Source organism: Brassica napus, chromosome C1 (genome assembly GCF_020379485.1).
Source record: "Brassica napus cultivar Da-Ae chromosome C1, Da-Ae, whole genome shotgun sequence".
Lineage (NCBI taxonomy): Eukaryota > Viridiplantae > Streptophyta > Magnoliopsida > Brassicales > Brassicaceae > Brassica > Brassica napus.
This window is the reverse complement of record NC_063444.1, coordinates 38,937,591-38,961,267: the sequence shown is the minus strand read 5'-3', so window position 1 is coordinate 38,961,267 and position 23,677 is coordinate 38,937,591. Positions and strand designations below refer to the sequence as shown.

At 47.5% G+C, this 23,677-nt stretch overlaps 2 protein-coding genes across 2 annotated transcripts; both read right to left on the bottom strand.

Moving 5' to 3' along the window:
* Nucleotides 1–5,020: 5,020 nt before the first annotated feature.
* LOC125580007 lies at nucleotides 5,021–6,382 on the bottom strand. The gene has a single exon (XM_048743937.1). It carries the CDS (start codon nucleotides 6,380–6,382, stop codon nucleotides 5,021–5,023), a length of 1,362 nt encoding a protein of 453 aa, XP_048599894.1.
* Nucleotides 6,383–12,076: 5,694 nt separating this feature from the next.
* LOC125580006 lies at nucleotides 12,077–13,624 on the bottom strand. Its single transcript, XM_048743936.1, has one exon. The coding sequence runs from the start codon at nucleotides 13,622–13,624 to the stop codon at nucleotides 12,077–12,079; it is 1,548 nt and encodes a 515-aa protein (XP_048599893.1).
* Nucleotides 13,625–23,677: the final 10,053 nt, after the last annotated feature.

Here is a 23,677-nt window from a genome sequence, read left to right as displayed (position 1 = left end):
CTGTGTTTGCTTTGCTTTATGTTTGTGATTTTCTTGAATTAAGAACTTATATTATAAGATGAATGAATGATTTTAGTTATGACTAAGAAAACGCCAATATATAAGGCAATGTTGCGGGTATAGTCAGTCAGATAAGGGCCTGCGACCAGTATAGAATTGTCTAAAGGGCTACGGCTAGACTTAGTACATTGGCGCCTAAAGAGGCTAAGTACATTGGTGCCTAAAAAGAGCACGCAGGCTTGAAAGACCTAATGCTCTATATCCTCCCATAGAAGCCCATTGATTTTATAAGATATATGATATAAGAATGGTTTCCATATAGAAACAATGGACAATGGAAACAAAGAGTGGTCGAAACTATACCTGCATTCTCTACTGATCTAGACTATGCAAAGATCAGTATGATAAGAGGCAAGAGCCATGGTAACCAGATTGGTATACCCCACGAAAATGATACACTATATGGCATGACCGGATTAGCCATCCTGGTCTAAACTTGATGAAAAAGATTGATATTAAAAGGGCACACAGAGTTATCCCATAGTATCTCACGTTGTGTAACATGTACACAAGGGAAACTCATTAGGCTATAATGTCCCAAGCATCTGCAGATTATAGTATGATCATGAGGGGGAGTGAGGACAAACCCGTGGTCCATGACCAAACTATAAACACGGATATAACAACTTGATAACAGCTTGGCCGTACAGGCTATTACCTATAAGGTTCAGACTCTAAAGTCTATAAGCTTGGGGACATCACGAGTTTTACATGTATATAAGGTTAATATGCATCAGGCCATATAAGTGAGCATAGATATTCCCATCTCAGATTGAATACGGGTCATGAGCCAGACATATACCATCTTAAGAGACTATTGAATAAACCACCACAGACATATGTGCCGTCTAAGATGGAACCTCAGAAGAGGATTGGGAATATATGTTGGATAAAAGTATGTCTTTCTCCCACGAGTTTTAAGAGACCTTGAGTCAAATATGGGCGATCAGATTGAGGCCAGGTGCACGGATTGCATGACTAATGTATCCGACTATCCAACATTAGAAGGAGAAAGTTATAAGCTGGTAAAGATTAAAAGAATGATAAGAGAAATAGAATGGTATCAACCATCATTGTCTTGGCAAGATCCTCAGACTAAAAGTATGATTTAAGACGGCCAAAGAAAGATTATACAAAGGTAGCTAATCTAGATGCCAGACACTGACCCGAAAATAAAAGAAAAGAAAAGAATGACTAAGTCATAACCAGCTTAGCACCAAACGAAATCTGATGTCCTAGAGACACAGTCAAGTTGCTGAGTTTATACAAGATAGACCAAAGTGTTCCATAAGATAAAGAACCTCAGAAAGAAAACGTGCATAGAATACAGATTCGAGGTCAAAATAGAAACCATACCAGACATTCAAAAAAGGCTGCGCAGCTAAACATCTAAGGTACCAAACCATGTAGCTTGGGACGCCAAACTACTAGGTAACAAAGATCCTCGATTAAGAAATCTCAAATCGATTAGATCATGTCTGGAACACAATGGAACCACACATATATATACGTGTCGACACATGAAAGTTATATTTGTATAAGGATACATAAAGTAGTAGCACTTGAGTTTAAAGATATAAACGAGGATCATGAACCCACGAAAGAGTACTCATAAAGATTAGATTGAAAGATAAACGTGGGGTTCAAGGTATCTAAAGAAGAGATAGGCGTATTGGCCATACACATATACAGAAACACCATCTGATAAACCAGTGAAATAGATGGGTCTTGTGAGGGAAAAGAAACCGTGAGAGATGGTACATGATCACGAGGTGTAAAGGTGTTCATGTTTTCCTACTAACAACATTCGATCATAGTTTGTTACACAAGGATACTCACAGAGACCAAAGGAACAAATTATAAGGAGATAAACTCCTATGTGGTGGATGCTGCTACAGATTTTCGAAATTGACAAAAGGTCTGGTCATAAGAAAGAAATTAGATTGACATACACTGATGTAGTAAGCAGCATATGGATCACTGGATAAAGAACAACATTATTCCTAAGTTGTTCATGGACTGAAACAAAGCAGCTGCATATATTATGTAAAGGAGTTGTATAAGAACAATCCAATTCAGTCCATATACTTATAAAAGAGATTTGAATTCCTTGTGTTTACTTATACTAAACCAGCCTAAATAAAGGTTAGTTGATTGATACAGATTATCTATTAAATCTGTGTGGGTGTCCGGCTAGAGGCGTCCGGCCCTTCTTCTTTGATCATGGCTAGTGAAAAGAAAGATCAGCCATCGTGTTGTAGTCCATAAACACAAGTGGCCGAGGTCCATGACCTAATATGCGTGATATGGTCCACGGCAAGAAAGGTCATGTGACGCCATCATATATTAAGATAGGACTGCAAAGACTAATGAATGTAGCATTGCCAAAGGCAAGAAGAGTCGATGGTCATGTATGAGGTCCATGAGTGTATTTGGCTGCAGAGCTATAGTTCAATGAGATCGTAAAACTCATTACAACAATAATCATTGATCACATCTTGATCTTAGACACTCATGAGAAAAGTTATAAACATGTATAGGCGAGATCTATGACTCAACATGAATCGATCAGATTAGAGTGTGGTTGATATACATCCGTGTAGAAAAGATGCACCAGGACATAGACTTATGACTTGAGATTACAAGTTCATGGCACCATGCTCAGCATGTAATTGTCTGTAAGTCTGACCGACCAAATTAAGAGTAGTCGACAGCAAAGATTCACTTATTGACCATGCACACAGGATGTCATAAGACATGAGAAAAGACCGGAGAGGTCAAAGTAATCTAGTTACGGTTCAGTAATAAACTTGGCTGATTTGTTTACTTCCTACCTGCACATTCAGGAAGCTCACGCATCAGATGCGTAGGCTGATGAACTTCCACTGAGGTTCACATTAGGGGGAGTAGTACGTGTGGTACTCTTTTTCCTTCATCATGGTTTTGTCCCAGTGGGTTTTCCTGATAAGGTTTTAATGAGGCAACATTAAGCGTATTACAATCCCTGAATGGTTATGGCATCCAAGGGGGAGTGTTATAAATCAATTGGTGGATGTCCATAACCGGCCCGGTCCATAACCGGCCCAAACCCTAGAGAGAGAGACAGTCCAAACCCTAGAGAGAGAGGCGGCGGCCGCGGCATGGGGAGAGAGGGAAAGTCGGCTAGAGACTTTCCATTCTTCTAGTTTTCCTATTTCATCTATGTTTATGATTTGTACTCTTTCCATTTATGTATTTCCATTTATCTCTCTTGTAACCCTTATATAAAGGGATCTCTTATTCATTAATAAAACACAGAAATATTCAGACCTAAGACCTTCGTTTTACAACACAAATGTCTTTAAGGCTTTTTTTAATGCTTTATTATGTTCTTTCTCCGACTTCTCTTGCATATAAGCTCTCTGTTTTCTTCCATCCCTTTCAGTTTGTCGTAAGGTTTCTGTGCTCTAGCTTATCCTTTTTTTCTTTCACCTGAATCGCTCTGTTCCCGACGTTCTAGCTAAGCGGACCTTCCTCTTTGATTCGTTAGGCTTCTGTTTAGTTGGGTCTATGTGTTGGTAAATTTTGTACTAGTGCTTGCTTCTCGGATTATCTGTAGTAGTGCCGGGTATTGGTTTAAGGCTGGTCTCGTTGATTTGTTAGTGTCTCATTCGTGTCTTCTGGTTAAGAGTTCAATCCCTTCTCTGTTGGTCTTGGGGTCTTGTTCTAGTCACAACATGTGTGGTGTCTCCAGATTCCTGTCGCTCCATCTTTATCTTCGATGGGTATATCTTTGTTGTTTCAAACGTTTCTTTGCAACGTGGTGTGTGTCTCTCTTGGAAAGGTTCTGGTTTGAGCAAGGGACTTCTCTGCAAGTTCATGGGTATTGGTTCTCGTCATGTGGTTTCAGCCAAGTAACGAGTGGTTTTGTTAAAGATGGGTTCTCGTCTTAACTCTTAAGGTATCTCTCCAGCTTTATGAGGGCTTCCGGCTTCTTTGGGTGTTGATGAAGGTGGGCATTTGTGCTAGCTTCATGGTCGCGTTGATAATGTGATAGTGGTGGAGATGATTCTAGGTGAAAGTTGTGTTAAAAGTTTATGGCTCCGGTTTCTATCCAACTTATAGCTCCGGTTTCTATCCGGCGTATGTATCTCATGGCCTTGGCTTAGGTCCCTTTTGTTTGATCATTCTATCTTTGTTTTGAAGGGATTGTTTGATCGGAAAACGGTATAGAACGAGAGAACGTTCGGTTTTAGAAGTGGGTTTAAGCAAAGACGTTTTATTAATGGTCGGAAGAACGTTTCGTCGGTTACAAGGAAAGGAAATGCGTGAAAGGAAAGGTACAAGGCGAGATAACAAATGTAAAACCCTAATCTAGCCGCCCAGTGTGTATCAGTGATTTCGGATCCCCCTTACGTTACATCTCCCTCACCTTATATAACTAACCTCGTGCTCTCCCATGATATAGTTTGCATCGTCTTCGTGGGCTTCTAACTCGCTGGGACGAGAAGCCCATGCTGTCTCGGGGAGCCGTTTAGTCGGGGACGCTTAGCCGAGGAATCGACCAAAAGCTCTCTCATGTTACGCCGAGAGACATGCGCTTTGAGCCACCACTCCGAGCCATTGTTTTGTCCTACGTGGGCCGGGCCGTCTGTTCTTCGGGGGCCGGGCCGTCTGTTCTTCGGGCCTTGAGGGATGGTCGAATTCACCCTCTACATGGATGATGGTGTGTACTGAACTTGTTCACCTTTGGTGGTCAAATCAAATTTACAGATGACAAAAGAAAAACCTCTCTGTTTCCAAAAAGTAGATACCAAACACAGATGAGAGTTTCAGAGAACATTCCTCAAAGGTTCTTGGTTTCTAAACGATGTGCTATTTTGGTTATTGGTTTTTTATTTTGAAATGTCTTTTTATTTTGAGTGTAGCTTTGTTTTTGCATGGAAACAACTGATCATTGTTGTCTCCTTCTACATATATATCATTGATCGATTTTCCCACTTTCGATGGACTTGAGGAAATGTCTGTAAAGAACTTTGCAATCCTTTGTGTCGTGTGATTTGACTTCATGATAAGAACACCATTTGCTCGGCTCCGTAATACTTGAGCTTGTTGGTTCGGGAGAACTAGACTTCTGCTGGTTGGTGTCTCGATCCCAACGATTCCATCCCTTCACTCGCACCACAATGGCGGAGCCTGAGGGTTCTCCATCGTCCACAGCGTTCATATAACCCTTCTTCTGGTTGGGCTTGCCACCTGTAGAATGTTGGTGTGGTTCATGACGAGTGTAGTTCGTCCGGGCGGGAGTCTGTTTTCCCGCTGCTTCTTTCGCCGCCTTAGCTTTGGTATCCTCCTCCATTCGACTGAAGTTGTTGGATCGAGCGATTGCATCCGGTACCGATCTCGTTGGGTGTCGGTGGAGGTCAGCCCGAAATGGCAACTTAATATGGAGGGTGTTCATCAATGACTCCACGGCTAGGTGGTCCGGTACGTCGACTTTCGAGACAATAGATTTGAACTTTTCCATAAAATCTCTCAAGCTTTGCCCGTTTGCATTGTTGAGATTCCAGAGATCCGTGGCGGTGGCCTCCTGTCGAGTGAACATGATGTAATTTTTGAGGAAAGCCGTTGAGAGGTCGTGAAAACTATCGACGGAGTTCTTCTGAAGGCCGGTGAACCAGTTAAGAGCGATGCCCTCTAGGGTTTCGACAAAAAGTTGACAAAAACCGGTGTCTTTTTCTTCATCAGAAAGGTTCGCGCGTCGCATCGCGATATTGAAGGATGTGACGTGAGCAGAAGGGTCGGAAACACCGTCGAAGGTCGGAAGACGGAGCTTTTCCATCTTTCGGAGGCGAACCTTCGTTATTTTCTCAGTGAACGGTGTCCGGAGAGACTCCGCGAGGACCCGCTCGATCTGGGGAGCGGACGTAGTTACGTGATGAATCTTGGAGTTTATATCGAGAACCGACTGTTTCAACACGGCGAGCTCGTTTATCGTTTGCGCATCAAGACCCCTAGGGGTTTGGGCCACGTCGTCGTCGACGTCTTGGTCGACAGCTTGCGTCTGTGCTGCGCCAGTCGCTCTCTCTGTGTTAAACAAATGTCTTCGGTATTGTGTCGTCGAGGCTTCCACGTTCGCAGCGAGAGGAGCTAAGATCTTTGCGAGCGCCGCGATTTGGTCTGTCGCCGCTTTCTGGTCTGCATCTTGCTGCGCAAGGCGCGCCATGATAGCTTCTATGGAAGCAGGTGGAAGTGGCGTCGGAGTCACAGGGAACGACGCCGGCGTTACTTCAGGAGCTTCACGCTCTTCTCCAGAGGAAGAGCCGTCGTTACTCGTCGCCATCTTGTCGACGTTACTTTGCTAAAGGTCCCACGGTGGGTGCCAACTGTTTGATCGAAAAACGGTATAGAACGAGAGAACATTCGGTTTTAGAAGTGGGTTTAAGCAAAGACGTCTTATTAATGGTCGGAAGAACGTTTCGTCGGTTACAAGGAAAGGAAATGCGTGAAAGGAAAGGTACCCGAGCCTCGAAGGCTTTACCGGAGAGATACAACAAGGCGAGATAACAAAGGTAAAACCCTAATCTAGCTGCCCAGTGTGTATCAGTGATTTCGGATCCCCTTACGTTACATCTCCCTCACCTTATATAACTAACCTCGTGCTCTCCCATGATCTAGTTTGCATCGTCTTCGTGGGCTTCTAACTCGCTGGGCCGAGAAGCCCATGCTGTCTCGGGGAGCCGTTTAGTCGGGGACGCTTAGCCGAGGAATCGACCAAAAGCTTTCTTATGTTACACCGAGAGACACGCGCTTTGAGCCACCACGCCGAGCCATTGTTTCGTCCTACGTGGGCCGGGCCGTCTGTTCTTCGGGCCTTGAGGGATGGTCGAATTCACCATCAACAGTAAGTCCCCCCAGTTTATCGAGATGAACGTCCTGTTGAACTTGATGAATTGAGAAGGTTAATGGTTTGGAAGAACAGATGGGTCGTCTTGAAGGCACATCATCAAATCGGGCATCGCGAGGCACCGTTAAGTATTTTTGCTTTGTTTGGCGGTTTAATCAAATCTTAGCCAAACCGGTTTTGGTTTGGTTAGATCTGATTCTACCCCAACCATTGGTTCGACTCGGAGTTGAAGCCGATTATTACGGGAAGTCGAAACGACGCTTCGATTTCTTCGGCGGCCAAATACTGTTCCTAGGCCCACGTAGGCCCATGTAGATCAAATGATGACGCCTCGGGGAAGCACCCCATCTCTCCCCTATAAATACTTGCCCGCTTCTCATTCTCTCTATTCTTCTCTGCGTTATACAGGTACTTTCTCTCTCTTCCTCTCCACTTCTCTCTCTAGGTTGTTGTTGTAACATAGATAGCGATATGTCGTATGGTGGGAGGTTATCTCGTAAACAGAAAGGAAAAGAGATCGCGACTGTATCTCGTCCCTCGAGAGATGCGAGCGAGGTTCCGCTCGAAGAATTCGAACGGGTTCATTACGACGCGATGATGGACACTGGGAATCTAGATATATCTCAAAGGATCCTAGTCTTCGAGTCTGCGAGTTCGTACCGGCAAGAAGTAAGGGCAGCCGAGCCGCAGGCTTGCGAGAGAGACGGTTCTGGTGGTGCGAGAGTTGGGGTCCTTCCCGTTAACTATATGCCGACGTGCTACTACCCTGGAGAGATCTTCGAGGAACTACCGGCAATAGCTCCCGAGTTCCTGCGCTCTTCAGATGTGAGTGGTCAGGCTTGGGAGAACGTCATGAAGACACAGTCAACTCCTAATAGCGTGAAGAGGCTTCTGAGGGAACGTCGTGGATTAGGGGTGACCTTCTTGATTCCCTTGGCAAGCCAAAGGCCTTGGTCACCGCCAGTCGGGTATCAATGCGTTTACGAATCCTATTTTCGAGACGATACAAAGCTTTGGTTCCCAATTCCTCGACTAGTCACAGCATATGCGAGGCGCCGAGACGCAGCGATAAGTCAGTTTTTGAACGGTTCATGGCGTATTGCGGTTGCTTTGATGGTTATGGCTGCCGAGATCGATGTCTCGCTGAGGGTTCGTGCCTTCGAAGAGTTGACGTCCGTCAGTTTGTTGGATGATGGCCTTCTATCGATAAAAATGCGACCAAGCTACAACGTGATAGGGGGCATCCTAATAAGACGCTCGATTGGCAGAGGTCTTATTTCTTCATTAAATGCGATGATTCTACCTTCGAGGATCCTCCAGACAATGACTACCGTGTCTTATGGAACACATTGCTTGGTAGAACACCTTCGTTAACTCGTATCATTTCTTCGTATACTGACTGCCTTTTTTCGTTGTCTTTTTTCTTTGCAGCTGACCATCCGACTTCTCGCGAATATCCGGAAGAGTTTCTTGTGGGCGCTCGTGCTGCCGCGAGACTCGCTCAAGGGTACTGGGAAAATATTTCTTGGGAAAGGGTCCGCCGTTCGATCGATCGTATTTCCAGGAGTAAACCAATTCTTTTCCTTGTTCCATCATGTTCTTTTACTCTTTCCTTGGTAAATGAGTCTTTTCTCTCCGTATATCCTTTGCAGGGGATTGGGATTCTAGTTACCTTCCCTCGGCTAACAAGACCAAGAGACAGATCTCGCTGTTCACCAAGGAAGAGCAGAAGAAGATCAACGCAGCAAGGAGGATGAGGGGCCTTCCGGATCTGAGTGCTATGATGGCAACAGAGCTTGACTTGTCAAATGCTGAGCCGTCGGTACTTTCTAATGAGTTAGTGGCTAATGACACGACCCTCACGAGTCTTGACCATCGTGAATCCTCGCCTGGTGTTGTTGCCGCTGCTTCTAAGAAGAAGAGCAAGAAGAGGTCTCGTGATGAGCCGTCTGTCAATGATGATCTCTAGACTCTTCCAGAAGAAGGTGATCGTTCGGAGATTGCGGAGCCGTCGACGAAGAAGAAGCAACCATCTTTGGAGGGGAACGTCACCAATCAAGGTACTGAAGTTGCTCGCTCCTCTGCTCTATCTGATCCGACTGACGGGCCCTCTCTTAACTTGGCCCTAGCGGATGAACCTCGGAACATCTCGCTCGAGGTTCCGCTTCAGAAAAAAAGGTCGAAGCAAACTCGTGAGCAGGGGATGACCAAGCGCCAGGTTCCCTCTGTTGCTGTTCCATCGAACCCTGGGGTGTCGGTCCCCGGTTCGTTGACTGGTGGTATTCCGGTCGTCAGGAAGACTCTGAGAGTTGAGTTTCCTGACCGTGTTTCGTTCGAGTATGACGGGCCAACTCCTCTCATCTACGCTCCGCACAGATGCGCAGAACTGGTTAGTCAGATCAAGTGCGGCCCAAAACCCTTTCCGCCAGTTGCTGACCTGATCTTTCAGGATGAGTATGTTGATGCTGCTCGCACCAAGTTGTTGGTAAGACTCTCCTTCGGCTCTTTCGTCTCTTCCCTTAGATACTTATTTTGTTGCTTAAGTGTTTTGGTTTTTGTGCCTCGGATTGCGACGGGGTTTCGAACTTCGTCATTGAGAAATATGACTCTGCGCTGAAAGAAACGCTTGCTGAGTCAGAGAAGCTGAAGAAGACAGTGGCGAGCAAGAGTAGACTTCTCCGTCAAAAGAAGGCGGAATGGCAAGGGGAGTTCGAGAGGATGGCCGAGAAGCGAGACCGCGCGGTTGCTCGGAGGAAATCTCAGAAGAAACGAGCTGATGCAGCTGAGGAGGAGCTTTCCATTGCTCGTTCTACTATCGAGGCTCTAGAGCTGCGGAAGGCCAATTTTATGGAGGAGATGGGATTCAAGGTCGCGGAGTATAAGAAAGAACTGGACCGCCTTAGGGACTCGCGTGTTTACGAGGTTACGAAGGAAAGGCTGAGGGTCGAGAGCGAGATGATTGCGAAATCCAACAAGCATTTCGGGAATCTGCGCGAATGGTGGACTCGCTGTGGACCTTTCGACACGGCGCGGTTGCTTCAAAGTCAGGCGTTCGGGACTAAGAACTGCCTTGAGGCTCTAAAGGATAGTGGTCGCGACATCCCTCTGGAGACCATTGACATGTTCGCAGCCCGAGAGAAACAGTTCGAAGAGGAAGCCTTGAAGCTTTATCCGGGCGAGATCCCAGAGACTGATTTGGTCCTTTCTCCACTTCGCCTCAACTCTCAGTTCGTCGACATGCGAGCTTTTGTGGGTCTCGATCCGCATGGATCCAACATATGCTTGATCGATCCAAGGACTGCTGGAGTTCTCCAAAGTCCTGCTAATCGTCCTGGAACCTCGACTGCTCCCTCTCATTCTGTGGGAGATGATTTATCAAAGACTGACGCTCCGGCTCTCGACTCTCAAGCCGTTGATGAGAGAGTAAAATCTGTTGGGAACCAGGATGGGAACAATGTTCTTGAGATCTCCGACTCCACTGTTTCTAATCCAGAGGATGGTCGGGGTCGAGAATCGGACAAGGGTGACGCCGGCGAGGAGGTCGACAAGGAGCATAGTGGAGAGATGATTGGTTCCCAAGATAACCCCTCCGAGAATCAGCTTGAGGCTCGTGGGAGCGAGGCGACCGCTCGTGTTGAGAGCGTCGACGCGGATCAACCCGTGTGCACCAACCTTCCTGAACCGTCTCTCGATGGTGATGCCATAGCGCAGGAACAGGCTAAAGACCCCGAGGAATGACTCTGTTGTTCCTTTTCTTTTTTAGTTTGAAAAACCTTGCTCTTTTTTATGTATTATGACTTGAACCAGCGTGGTCTTTTGTTTGTTTAAGACTTTACCTATTTCTTCTTGTTTACGAATTCCGCCTTATTTATCTTGCTTCTTGAGCATTCGATAACTCGGGGAGTTGCGGTCCAAAAAGGTGTAGGTTTTGCGCTGGTTTTTAGGAAACTCAGTAGATGTTTTGACTGCAAGCTATTATAGAGTATGTGATTCAAGCCGTATCGAGACAGTGATATAGTCGTTTTTCGATGTTGACTCGTACGGGCTGCGAATTTAATAACTAGTGGTCGGGTGTCGTTTGGTCGTTTGTCAAGTTTCCTCGTTTGCTTGATGCCGTATATCGATTAGATACGAGTCAAAATAGGATAAATTTAGACCGTGAAAGATAATTTTTAAATGACAACGGTTCCTAACTCGATCTCAAAGTAATTTCTAAGCGTTCGGTCGGCCAAACCTTACTTAGCAAATTATGAAATGGATAGGAGTCATCATTTCGGACGTATCAGTTAATATTGTGATATGACCGGATTCCCGCGAGTAAATGTCTTATCAGGACATACTCGGCTGTGGGGTGCGAGTGCCGGTACGCGTGTCTCGAGATGCCGGGGCGAACTCATGTGGGCATCGCATGGATTGTGCGACTTCTCGGGGAAGTGTGTTTTTTTTTGTTTTTTTTTGTTTTTTTATTGTTACAGCTGGGCCCGTTAAGGCTGCCTACGTACATCCTTTGTAGAGGATCAAGCCATTCGTAGTTCTTTGTTTTCCGAGTAAAAGTGGCTGAGAGCGCATTTACTCGGGGAAGTGTTTTTTTTTTAAGCAAGTGAGTGTAACTGTTGGTCGTTCATCTGCTCTTGGTGCTTTTAGTTGTGGAAGAGTCGGAGGTGCTTTGAGTTCCAGGCTCGCGGCACCGCTTCGTCGGTTGAAGTTTCGAGGTGGTAGACTCCGGGTTTTACGACTTCGATGATCTTGTAGGGTCCTTCCCAGTTGGCTCTGAGTTTTCCGGCCTTCCGTTCCTTAGTGTTTTCGAACACTCTTCTAGAGGACCAGATTTCCCAATTCGAGGGGGCGGGACTTAACCTTCTTGTTGTAGTAGCTTTCGATCTGGTGCTGATAGTTTTGGATACGAAGCAACGCTTGGTCGCGTCTTTCTTCTATATCATCCAGTGCATCAAGGAGCATATCTTGGTTAAGTTCGACGTTCTGCGGAATTTTGGAATGGCGTAAACTCGTCACGTTTACCTCAGCAGGTGCCGTTGCTTCGACTCCATAGGCCATCAAGAAGGGGGTGGCTTTCGTTGCTCCGCGAGGTGTTGTTCTATGGGACCAGAGGACCCCATCCAGTTCATCGGCTCAGCAACCCTTCTTCAAGTCGAGTCGTTTCTTGAGTCCGTCGATGATTGTCTTGTTTGTGGACTCGGCTTGACCGTTGCTCTGTGGGTTTCTCGGTGTGGACATGTTGAGTCGAATTCTCCATCTGTCGCCGAACTCTTTGAAGTTGTGGGAGATAAATTGGGATCCGTTGTTCGTGACTATCTCATATGGGAGCCCGTGCCTGCAGATGATGTTTTTCCAAACGAACTTCTGCACCTCCTTGTCGGTAATGATGGCGTAGGCTTCTGCTTCCACCCATTTAGTGAAGTAATCTGTTAAGACTAGGATGAATCTCTTCTGTCGAGAGCTCGGCATTGGCCCGATGATATCCATTCCCCATCGCATGAAGGGGTATGGCGCCGTCAAGGTATGGAGCAATTCCATCGGGCTGTGTATGGTTGAAGCATGTCGTTGGCACTTGTCGCATTTCTTGACATAGGATTCGCAATCCGCGTTCATTGTTGGCCAATAGAAACCGAGGCTTTTTACTTTTATTGCGAGAGCTCGTCCTCCCGAATGATTGTCTGCTGCTCCTTCATGTGTTTCGGCCATGACCAGCCTTGTTTCGTCTCCAAAGATACACCTAAGGAGTACTTTTGTTGCAGTCCATCGATGGATTGTTCCGTCCATGACGACGTAATGTGCACTGCGTCTTTTGAGTTGTCTTGCTTCCCACTTCTCTGTGGGTAATATGCCATCGGATAGGTAAACGATGAATTCCGTTCGCCAATCATCAAGTTGACCTTCCGTTGTGTGAGGTTCCCCTTCGTCGATGTCCTTGACGTCGGTGATAGATGCTGCGATGGCAAGTTGTTCCGTCATTGGGCTGATGCTTGGCTTCTCGATCCTATGTATCGGGATTATCCTTTTCACCTGATCGTGTAGCTTACTTCCAAGGGCTGAGAGTGCATCCGCACATACGTTCTCTCTGCGAGGGACTTTCGTGAGCTCGAAGAATTCGAAGTCTTGTGTAATATCTTTGACGAGTTTCAAGTAGGCATCCATCCTATTGTTCCTGACGTCATAGTCTCCGAGAAATTGACTCACCACGAGTTGGGAGTCACAGTATACGCTGACTTGTTCAGCCTTTACTGCTTTAGCGAGACGAAGGCCTGCGATGAGAGACTCGTATTCGGCTTCGTTGTTGGACGCCGCAAAATCAAAACTGAACGACTGTCGGATTAGTTTGCCTGTTGGTGACTGGAGTTGTACGCCTGCCCCTGAACCTTTGTTCGTAGATGAACCATCTACGTGCAATATCCAGTTCAGACTTGGCAGCACGAGATCTTGTTCTAGCTCCGGCGTTAGCTCGATCAGGAAATCAGGAAGAACTTGCGACTTAGCTGCTGTGCGGTTCTTGTACATGATGTCGTGTTCGCTAAGCTCCACTGCCCATTTTGTTAGCCTTCCTGATTGGTTGGTATTTTGCATTACCGTCCTAAGGGGCTGGTTGGAGAGTACCTCGATAGTGTGCGACTGGAAAAAAGGTCGGAGTTTTCTTGCCGAAGTGATGATGGCGAGGGCCATCTTTTCTAAGGTTGGTTATCTCGTTTCTGGTTCCGTCATTCGCTTGCTGATGTAGAAAATAGGCTTATGTTCGCAACGGTCTTCTCGTATAAGGACGCTGCTAACTACGGAGGAGGTGACGGCAATGTATAGAGATAGAGTGTCCCCGACTTCGGGCTTCGACAGAACTGGACGTGTTGTGAGGTAATGCTTGAGCTGATTGAAGGCTTCCTCGTATTTTTCGTCCCAGACGAATCTATTATTTCCCCGCAGGAGTTCATAGAACGGGAGGCACTTGTCTATGGATCTTGAGATGAACCTGTTTAGTGCCGCAATCCTTCCGGTTAAATGCTGAACCTCGCAGGTGTTCTTCGGGCTAGGGCGATCGAGGATTGCCGTTATTTGTTTTGGGTTTGCTTCGATGCCTCGCTGGGTAACAATGTAACCTAGGAACTCTCCAGACATGACGCCGAAGGTGCATTTCGCCGGGTTGAGCTTCATCCCGTACTCGTTCAGCGTTTTGAAGCAGTCTCGCAAATGGTCGAGATGGTCCTTGGCGCGAAGTGATTTGACCAGCATATCATCGATGTAAACTTCCATAGTGTTGCCAAGTTTGTCGGCAAACATTCTATTGACCAGACGCTGGTAAGTCGCTCATGCGTTCTTTAGGCCGAAAGGCACGACCTTGTAGCAATACGTCCCTCTGTCCGTTATGAACGCCATTTTCTTGCGGTCGTCTGTGTGCATCATGATTTGATTGTACCCTGAAAAAGCATCCATAAAGGTTAGGAGCTCATTGCCGGCAGTCGACTCTACCAGACGGTCGATATGCGGGAGAGGGTGGCTGTCTTTTGGACAGGCTTTGTTCAAATCCGTGAAGTCAACACAAGTGCACCACTTCCCGTTTTTCTTTTTTACGACGACAGGGTTTGCTAGCCACTCTGGGTACCGTACCTCAGCGATGAAACCTGCGTCGAGCAACCTGTCAACTTCCTCATTTACTGCTTTGGACCATTCGGGTCCGAGCTTCCGCCTCTTCTGTCGAATAGGCTTGAACGTCGGATCAACTTTTAATTCGTGAGATGCTATTGCAGGGTCGATTCCTTTCATATCAGAAGTTACCCATGCAAAGGTTGAGGCATTCTCTTTGAGGAAAGAAATGATTAGTGACTGCATTTCGTCAGAGAGATAAGCGCCAATGCGCACGACCTTCGATGGGTCAGCTTCATCAATGGGAACCTCGCGGATTTCTTCCTTCTGAGGGTAGATCTTATGTATTGGTTTGGTGACCGCGTTGACGAGAGAAGGTGGTTGTTGTAGCTTGACCGCGGTGATAAGCAGCTCTCTCGCAGCCCGTTGATCCCCGCGGGTCGTCTGCGTCGTTCCATCTTTCCCAGGAAACTTAACGCATTGGTGATAGGTGGAGGGAATGGCTAGAGTGTAACCAAGGCGTACCGAGGATTGCGTTGTAGGGCGCCTTAGCTCGGATAACAGAGAACTTAACAGTGCGGGTCACATCACCTGCGTAAACTGGGAGACGAATTGTCCCAATCATCTGTTCCGAGGAGCCATTGAATCCCGTGAGAGTGCGTGAAGAGGGATTCATGTCACGTAGGTCGATCCCCATTTTGTCGAGCGTGTCCCGAAAGATAAGGTCGACTGAGCTGCCCATGTCAACGAGAACCTTTGTGACCTGGCATTCGCCAATTCCAATATCGATTAGGAGCGGGTCATTATGCCGCATGCTGATGCCGTGAGTGTCGGCCACCGAGAAGGAGATTCGATGGTCTGCTTCGACTTGCGAAGGCCACTTTTGGGCGGTGACAGCTTGTCGTCTATAATCTTTAACTGCTCTTACCGAGTCCCCGCAAGGAGGTGAACCACCCATTATGACGTTGAGGTGCGGGGTGTTCGTAGCTTTCATCAATTCTCGTTGCGCTTGTCGTTTCGCTTCGAGGCACGGTCGTAAATCATGTTGCTTGGGCTGACTAAGCTTGACGCGCAAGTATTCGGCTTTGGAGTTGATATGCTCACGTAAATCTGCGGGTTGAGGTTGAAGGTGTGGAGCAGCTCCGATGCAGGTAGTCTTTCTTGCTTTAGACTCGTCGAGGGACGTCCTGAGGTCCGCCTCGTTCTTTTGTACCATTTCGACCTTCCGCTCCAAAAAGGTGCGTAAGTCTTTGGAATCTGTTTTTCTTCCCAATTTTTCGCGCAAGTCCCTCGGTACCGGTGGAATTTCGTCATCCGAGGAATCAGCCTGTCGAGGGAGTATCATTTCCACCCGTCGCCGGTTCTTAGGTGGTTCTTCATCAGTTGATTCACCTTCGAGGTTGAGATTGTTTATTGTGGCTCGCTCTGGATTAGCTTGCTCTTCTTTCTGAGGGGCTTTTGCTTGAGACTTCTGAGTCTTCTTCTCTTTGTTTTTGCTCCAACTCTTATTGTTTTTTGGCTTCTGCTGAGGAGATTCTATCTCGATTTTCCCACTTTCGATGGACTTGAGGAAATGTCTGTAAAGAACTTTGCAATCCTTTGTGTCGTGTGATTTGACTTCATGATAAGAACACCATTTGCTCGGCTCCGTAATACTTGAGCTTGTTGGTTCGGGAGAACTAGACTTCTGCTGGTTGGTGTCTCGATCCCAATGATTCCATCCCTTCTCTCGCACCACAATGGCGGAGCCTGAGGGTTCTCCATCGTCCACAGCGTTCATATAACCCTTCTTCTGGTTGGGCTTGCCACCTGTAGAATGTTGGTGTGGTTCATGACGAGTGTCGTTCGTCCGGGCGGGAGTCTGTTTTCCCGCTGCTTCTTTCGCCGCCTTAGCTTTGGTATCCTCTTCCATTCGAATGAAGTTGTTGGATCGAGCGATTGCATCCGGTACCGATCTCGTTGGGTGTCGGTGAAGGTCAGCCCGGAATGGCGACTTAATATGGAGGGTGTTCATCAATGACTCCACGGCTATGTGGTCCGGTACGTCGACTTTCGAGACAATAGATTTGAACTTTTCCATAAAATCTCTCAAGCTTTGCCCGTTTGCATGGTTGAGATTCCAGAGATCCGTGGCGGTGGCCTCCTGTCGAGTGAACATGATGTAATTTTTGAGGAAAGCCGTTGAGAGGTCGTGAAAACTATCGACGGAGTTCTTCTGAAGGCCGGTGAACCAGTTAAGAGCGATGCCCTCTAGGGTTTCGACAAAAAGTTGACAAAAACCGGTGTCTTTTTCTTCATCAGAAAGGTTCGTGCGTCGCATCGCGATATTGAAGGATGTGACGTGAGCAGAAGGGTCGGAAACACCGTCGAAGGTCGGAAGACAGAGCTTTTCCATCTTTCGGAGGCGAACCTTCGTTATTTTCTCAGTGAACGGTGTCCAGAGAGACTCCGCGAGGACCCGCTCGATCTGGGGAGCGGACGTAGTTACGTGATGAATCTTGGAGTTTATATCGATAACTCGGGGAGTTGCGGTCCAAAAAGGTGTAGGTTTTGCGCTGGTTTTTAGGAAACTCAGTAGATGTTTTGACTGCAAGCTATTATAGAGTATGTGATTCAAGCCGTATCGAGACAGTGATATAGTAGTTTTTCGATGTTGACTCGTACGGGCTGCGAATTTAATAACTAGTGGTCGGGTGTCGTTTGGTCGTTTGTCAAGTTTCCTCGTTTGCTTGACGCCGTATATCGATTAGATACGAGTCAAAATAGGATAAATTTAGACTGTGAAAGATAATTTTTAAATGACAACGGTTCCTAACTCGATCTCAAAGTAATTTCTAAGCGTTCGGTCGGCCAAACCTTACTTAGCAAATTATGAAATGGATAGGAGTCATCATTTCGGACGTATCAGTTAATATTGTGATATGACCGGATTCCCGCGAGTAAATGTCTTATCAGGACATACTCGGCTGTGGGGTGCGAGTGTCGGTACGCGTGTCTCGAGATTCCGGGGCGAACTCATGTGGGCATCGCATGGATTGTGCGACTTCTCGGGGAAGTGTGTTTTTTTTTGTTTTTTTTTTTGTTACAGCTGGGCCCGTTAAGGCTGCCTACGTACATCCTTTGTAGAGGATCAAGCCATTCGTAGTTCTTTGTTTTCTGAGTAAAGTGGCTGAGAGCGCATTTACTCGGGGAAGTGTTTTTTTTTTTTAAGCAAGTGAGTGTAACTGTTGGTCGTTCATCTGCTCTTGGTGCTTTTAGTTGTGGAAGAGTCGGAGGTGCTTTGAGTTCCAGGCTCGCGGCACCGCTTCGCCGGTTGAAGTTTCGAGGTGGTAGACTCCGGGTTTTACGACTTCGATGATCTTGTAGGGTCCTTCCCAGTTGGCTCTGAGTTTTCCGGCCTTCCGTTCCTTAGTGTTTTCGAACACTCTTATGGAGGACCAGATTTCCCAATTCGAGGGGGCGGGACTTAACCTTCTTGTTGTAGTAGCTTTCGATCTGGTGCTGATAGTTTTGGATACGAAGCAACGCTTGGTAGCGTCTTTCTTCTATATCATCCAGTGCATCAAGGAGCATATCTTGGTTAAGTTCGACGTTCTGCGGAATTTTGGAATGGCGTAAACTCGTCACGTTTACCTCAGCAGGTGCCGTTGCTTCGACTCCATAGGCCATCAAGAAGGGGGTGGCTTTCGTTGCTCCGCGAGGTGTTGTTCTATGGGACCAGAGGACCCCATCCAGTTCATCGTCTCAGCAACCCTTCTTCAAGTCGAGTCGTTTCTTGAGTCCGTCGATGATTGTCTTGTTTGTGGACTCGGCTTGACCGTTGCTCTGTGGGTTTCTCGGTGTGGACATGTTGAGTCGAATTCTCCATCTGTCGCCGAACTCTTTGAAGTTGTGGGAGATAAATTGGGATCCGTTGTTCGTGACTATCTCATATGGGAGCCCGTGCCTGCAGATGATGTTTTTCCAAACGAACTTCTGCACCTCCTTGTCGGTAATGATGGCGTAGGCTTCTGCTTCCACCCATTTAGTGAAGTAATCTGTTAAGACTAGGATGAATCTCTTCTGTCGAGAGCTCGGCATTGGCCCGGTGATATCCATTCCCCATCGCATGAAGGGGTATGGCGCCGTCAAGGTATGGAGCAATTCCATCGGGCTGTGTATGGTTGAAGCGTGTCGTTGGCACTTGTCGCATTTCTTGACATAGGATTCGCAATCCGCGTTCATTGTTGGCCAATAGAAACCGAGGCTTTTTACTTTTAGTGCGAGAGCTCGTCCTCCCGAATGATTGTCTGCTGCTCCTTCATGTGTTTCGGCCATGACCAGCCTTGTTTCGTCTCCAAAGATACACCTAAGGATTACTTTTGTTGCAGTCCATCGATGGATTGTTCCGTCCATGACGACGAAATGTGCACTGCGTCTTTTGAGTTGTCTTGCTTCCCACTTCTCTGTGGGTAATATGCCATCGGATAGGTAAACGATGAATTCCGTTCGCCAATCATCAAGTTGACCTTCCGTTGTGTGGGGTTCCCCTTCGTCGATGTCCTTGACGTCGGTGATAGATGCTGCGATGGCAAGTTGTTCCGTCATTGGGCTGATGCTTGGCTTCTCGATCCTATGTATCGGGATTATCCTTTTCACCTGATCGTGTAGCTTACTTCCAAGGGCTGCGAGTGCATCCGCACATACGTTCTCTCTGCGAGGGACTTTCGTGAGCTCGAAGAATTCGAAGTCTTGTGTAATATCTTTGACGAGTTTCAAGTAGGCATCCATCCTATTGTTCCTGACGTCATAGTCTCCGAGAAATTGACTCACCACGAGTTGGGAGTCACAGTATGCGCTGACTTGTTCAGCCTTTACTGCTTTAGCGAGACGAAGGCCTGCGATGAGAGACTCGTATTCGGCTTCGTTTTTGGACGCCGCAAAATCAAAACTGAACGACTGTCGGATTAGTTTGCCTGTTGGTGACTGGAGTTGTACGCCTGCCCCTGAACCTTTGTTCGTAGATGAACCATCTACGTGCAATATCCAGTTCAGCCTTGGCAGCACGAGATCTTGTTCTAGCTCCGGCGTTAGCTCGATCAGGAAATCAGGAAGAGCTTGCGACTTAGCTGCTGTGCGGTTCTTGTACATGATGTCGTGTTCGCTAAGCTCCACTGCCCATTTTGTTAGCCTTCCTGATTGGTTGGTATTTTGCATTACCGTCCTAAGGGGCTGGTTGGAGAGTACCTCGATAGTGTGCGACTGGAAAAAAGGTCGGAGTTTTCTTGCCGAAGTGATGATGGCGAGGGCCATCTTTTCTAAGGTTGGTTCTCTCGTTTCTGGTTCCGTCATTCGCTTGCTGATGTAGAAAATAGGCTTATGTTCGCCACGGTCTTCTCGTATTAGGACGCTGCTAACTACGGAGGAGGTGACGGCAATGTATAGAGATAGAGTGTCCCCGACTTCGGGCTTCGACAGAACTGGACGTGTTGTGAGGTAATGCTTGAGCTGATTGAAGGCTTCCTCGTATTTTTCGTCCCAGACGAATCTCTTATTTCCCCGCAGGAGTTCATAGAACGGGAGGCACTTGTCTATGGATCTTGAGATGAACCTGTTTAGTGCCGCAATCCTTCCGGTTAAATGCTGAACCTCACAGGTGTTCTTCGGGCTAGGGAGATCGAGGATTCCCGTTATTTGTTTTGGGTTTGCTTCGATGCCTCGCTGGGTAACAATGTAACCTAGGAACTCTCCAGACATGACGCCGAAGGTGCATTTCGCCGGGTTGAGCTTCATCCCGTACTCATTCAGCGTTTTGAAGCAGTCTCGCAAATGGTCGAGATGGTCCTTGGTGCGAAGTGATTTAACCAGCATATCATCGATGTAAACTTCCATAGTGTTGCCAAGTTTGTCGGCAAACATTCTATTGACCAGACGCTGGTAAGTCGCTCATGCGTTCTTTAGGCCGAAAGGCACGACCTTGTAGCAATACGTCCCTCTGTCCGTTATGAACGCCATTTTCTTGCGGTCGTCTGTGTGCATCATGATTTGATTGTACCCTGAAAAAGCATCCATAAAGGTTAGGAGCTCATTGCCGGCAGTCGACTCTACCAGACGGTCGATATGCGGGAGAGGGTGGCTGTCTTTTGGACAGGCTTTGTTCAAATCCGTGAAGTCAACACAAATGCACCACTTCCCGTTTTTCTTTTTTACGACGACAGGGTTTGCTAGCCACTCTGGGTACCGTACCTCAGCGATGAAACCTGCGTCGAGCAACCTGTCAATTTCCTCATTTACTGCTTTGGACCGTTCGGGTCCGAGCTTCCACCTCTTCTGTCGAATAGGCTTGAACGTCGGATCAACGTTTAATTCGTGAGATGCTATTGCAGGGTCGATTCCTTTCATATCAGAAGTTACCCATGCAAAGGTTGAGGCATTCTCTTTGAGGAAAGAAATGATTAGTGACTGCATTTCGTCAGAGAGATAAGCGCCAATGCGCACGACCTTCGATGGGTCAGCTTCATCAATGGGAACCTCGCGGATTTCTTCCTTCTGAGGGTAGATCTTATGTATTGGTTTGGTGACCGCGTTGACGAGAGAAGGTGGTTGTTGTAGCTTGACCGCGGTGATAAGCAGCTCTCTCGCAGCCCGTTCATCCCCGCGGGTCGTCTGCGTCGTTCCATCTTTCCCAGGAAACTTAACGCATTGGTGATAGGTGGAGGGAATGGCTAGAGTGTAACCAAGGCGTACCGAGGATTGCGTTGTAGGGCGCCTTAGCTCGGATAACAGAGAACTTAACAGTGCGGGTCACATCACCTGCGTAAACTGGGAGACGAATTGTCCCAATCATCTGTTCCGAGGAGCCATTGAATCCCGTGAGAGTGCGTGAAGAGGGCTTCATGTCACGTAGGTCGATCCCCATTTTGTCGAGCGTGTCCCGAAAGATAAGGTCGACTGAGCTGCCCGTGTCAACGAGAACCTTTGTGACCTGGCATTCGCCAATTCCAATATCGATTAGGAGCGGGTCATTATGCCGCATGCTGATGCCGTGAGTGTCGGCCACCGAGAAGGAGATTCGATGGTCTGCTTCGACTTGCGAAGGCCACTTTTGGGCGGTGACAGCTTGTCGTCTATAATCTTTAACTGCTCTTACCGAGTCCCCACAAGGAGGTGAACCACCCATTATGACGTTGAGGTGCGGGGTGTTCGTAGCTTTCATCAATTCTCGTTGCGCTTGTCGTTTCGCTTCGAGGCACGGTCGTAAATCATGTTGCTTGGGCTGACTAAGCTTGACGCGCAAGTATTCGGCTTTGGAGTTGATATGCTCACGTAAATCTGCGGGTTGAGGTTGAAGGTGTGGAGCAGCTCCGATGCAGGTAGTGATGCAGGTAGTCTTTCTTGCTTTAGACTCGTCGAGGGACGTTCTGAGGTCCGCCTCGTTCTTTTGTACCATTTCGACCTTCCGCTCCAAAAAGGTGCGTAAGTCCTTGGAATCTGTTTTTCTTCCCAATTTTTCGCGCAAGTCCCTCGGTACCGGTGGAATTTCGTCATCCGAGGAATCAGCCTGTCGAGGGAGTATCATTTCCACCCGTCGCCGGTTCTTAGGTGGTTCTTCATCAGTTGATTCACCTTCGAGGTTGAGATTGTTTATTGTGGCTCGCTCTGGATTAGCTTGCTCTTCTTTCTGAGGGGCTTTTGCTTGAGACTTCTGAGTCTTCTTCTCTTTGTTTTTGCTCCAACTCTTATTGTTTTTCGGCTTCTGCTGAGGAGATTCTATCTCGATTTTCCCACTTTCGATGGACTTGAGGAAATGTCTGTAAAGAACTTTGCAATCCTTTGTGTCGTGTGATTTGACTTCATGATAAGAACACCATTTGCTCGGCTCCGTAATACTTGAGCTTGTTGGTTCGGGAGAACTAGACTTCTGCTGGTTGGTGTCTCGATCCCAATGATTCCATCCCTTCTCTCGCACCACAATGGCGGAGCCTGAGGGTTCTCCATCGTCCACAGCGTTCATATAACCCTTCTTCTGGTTGGGCTTGCCACCTGTAGAATGTTGGTGTGGTTCATGACGAGTGTCGTTCGTCCGGGCGGGAGTCTGTTTTCCCGCTGCTTCTTTCGCCGCCTTAGCTTTGGTATCCTCTTCCATTCGAATGAAGTTGTTGGATCGAGCGATTGCATCCGGTACCGATCTCGTTGGGTGTCGGTGAAGGTCAGCCCGGAATGGCGACTTAATATGGAGGGTGTTCATCAATGACTCCACGGCTATGTGGTCCGGTACGTCGACTTTCGAGACAATAGATTTGAACTTTTCCATAAAATCTCTCAAGCTTTGCCCGTTTGCATGGTTGAGATTCCAGAGATCCGTGGCGGTGGCCTCCTGTCGAGTGAACATGATGTAATTTTTGAGGAAAGCCGTTGAGAGGTCGTGAAAACTATCGACGGAGTTCTTCTGAAGGCCGGTGAACCAGTTAAGAGCGATGCCCTCTAGGGTTTCGACAAAAAGTTGACAAAAACCGGTGTCTTTTTCTTCATCAGAAAGGTTCGCGCGTCGCATCGCGATATTGAAGGATGTGACGTGAGCAGAAGGGTCGGAAACACCGTCGAAGGTCGGAAGACAGAGCTTTTCCATCTTTCGGAGGCGAACCTTCGTTATTTTCTCAGTGAACGGTGTCCGGAGAGACTCCGCGAGGACCCGCTCGATCTGGGGAGCGGACGTAGTTACGTGATGAATCTTGGAGTTTATATCGAGAACCGACTGTTTCAACGCGGCGAGCTCGTTTATCGTTTGCGCGTCAAGACCCCCAGGGGTTTGGGCCACGTCGTCGTCGACGTCTTGGTCGGCAGCTTGCGTCGGTGCTGCGCCAGTCGCTCTCTCTTTGTTAAACAGATGTCTTCGGTATTGCGTCGTCGAGGCTTCCACGTTCGCAGCGAGAGGAGCTAAGATATTTGCGAGCGCCGCGATTTGGTCTGTCGCCGCTTTCTGGGCTGCATCTTGCTGCGCAAGGCGCGCCATGATAGCTTCTATGGAAGCAGGTGGAAGTGGCGTCGGAGTCACAGGGAAGGACGCCGGCGTTACTTCAGGAGCTTCACGCTCTTCTCCAGAGGAAGAGCCGTCGTTACTCGTCGCCATCTTGTCGACGTTACTTTGCTAAAGGTCCCACGGTG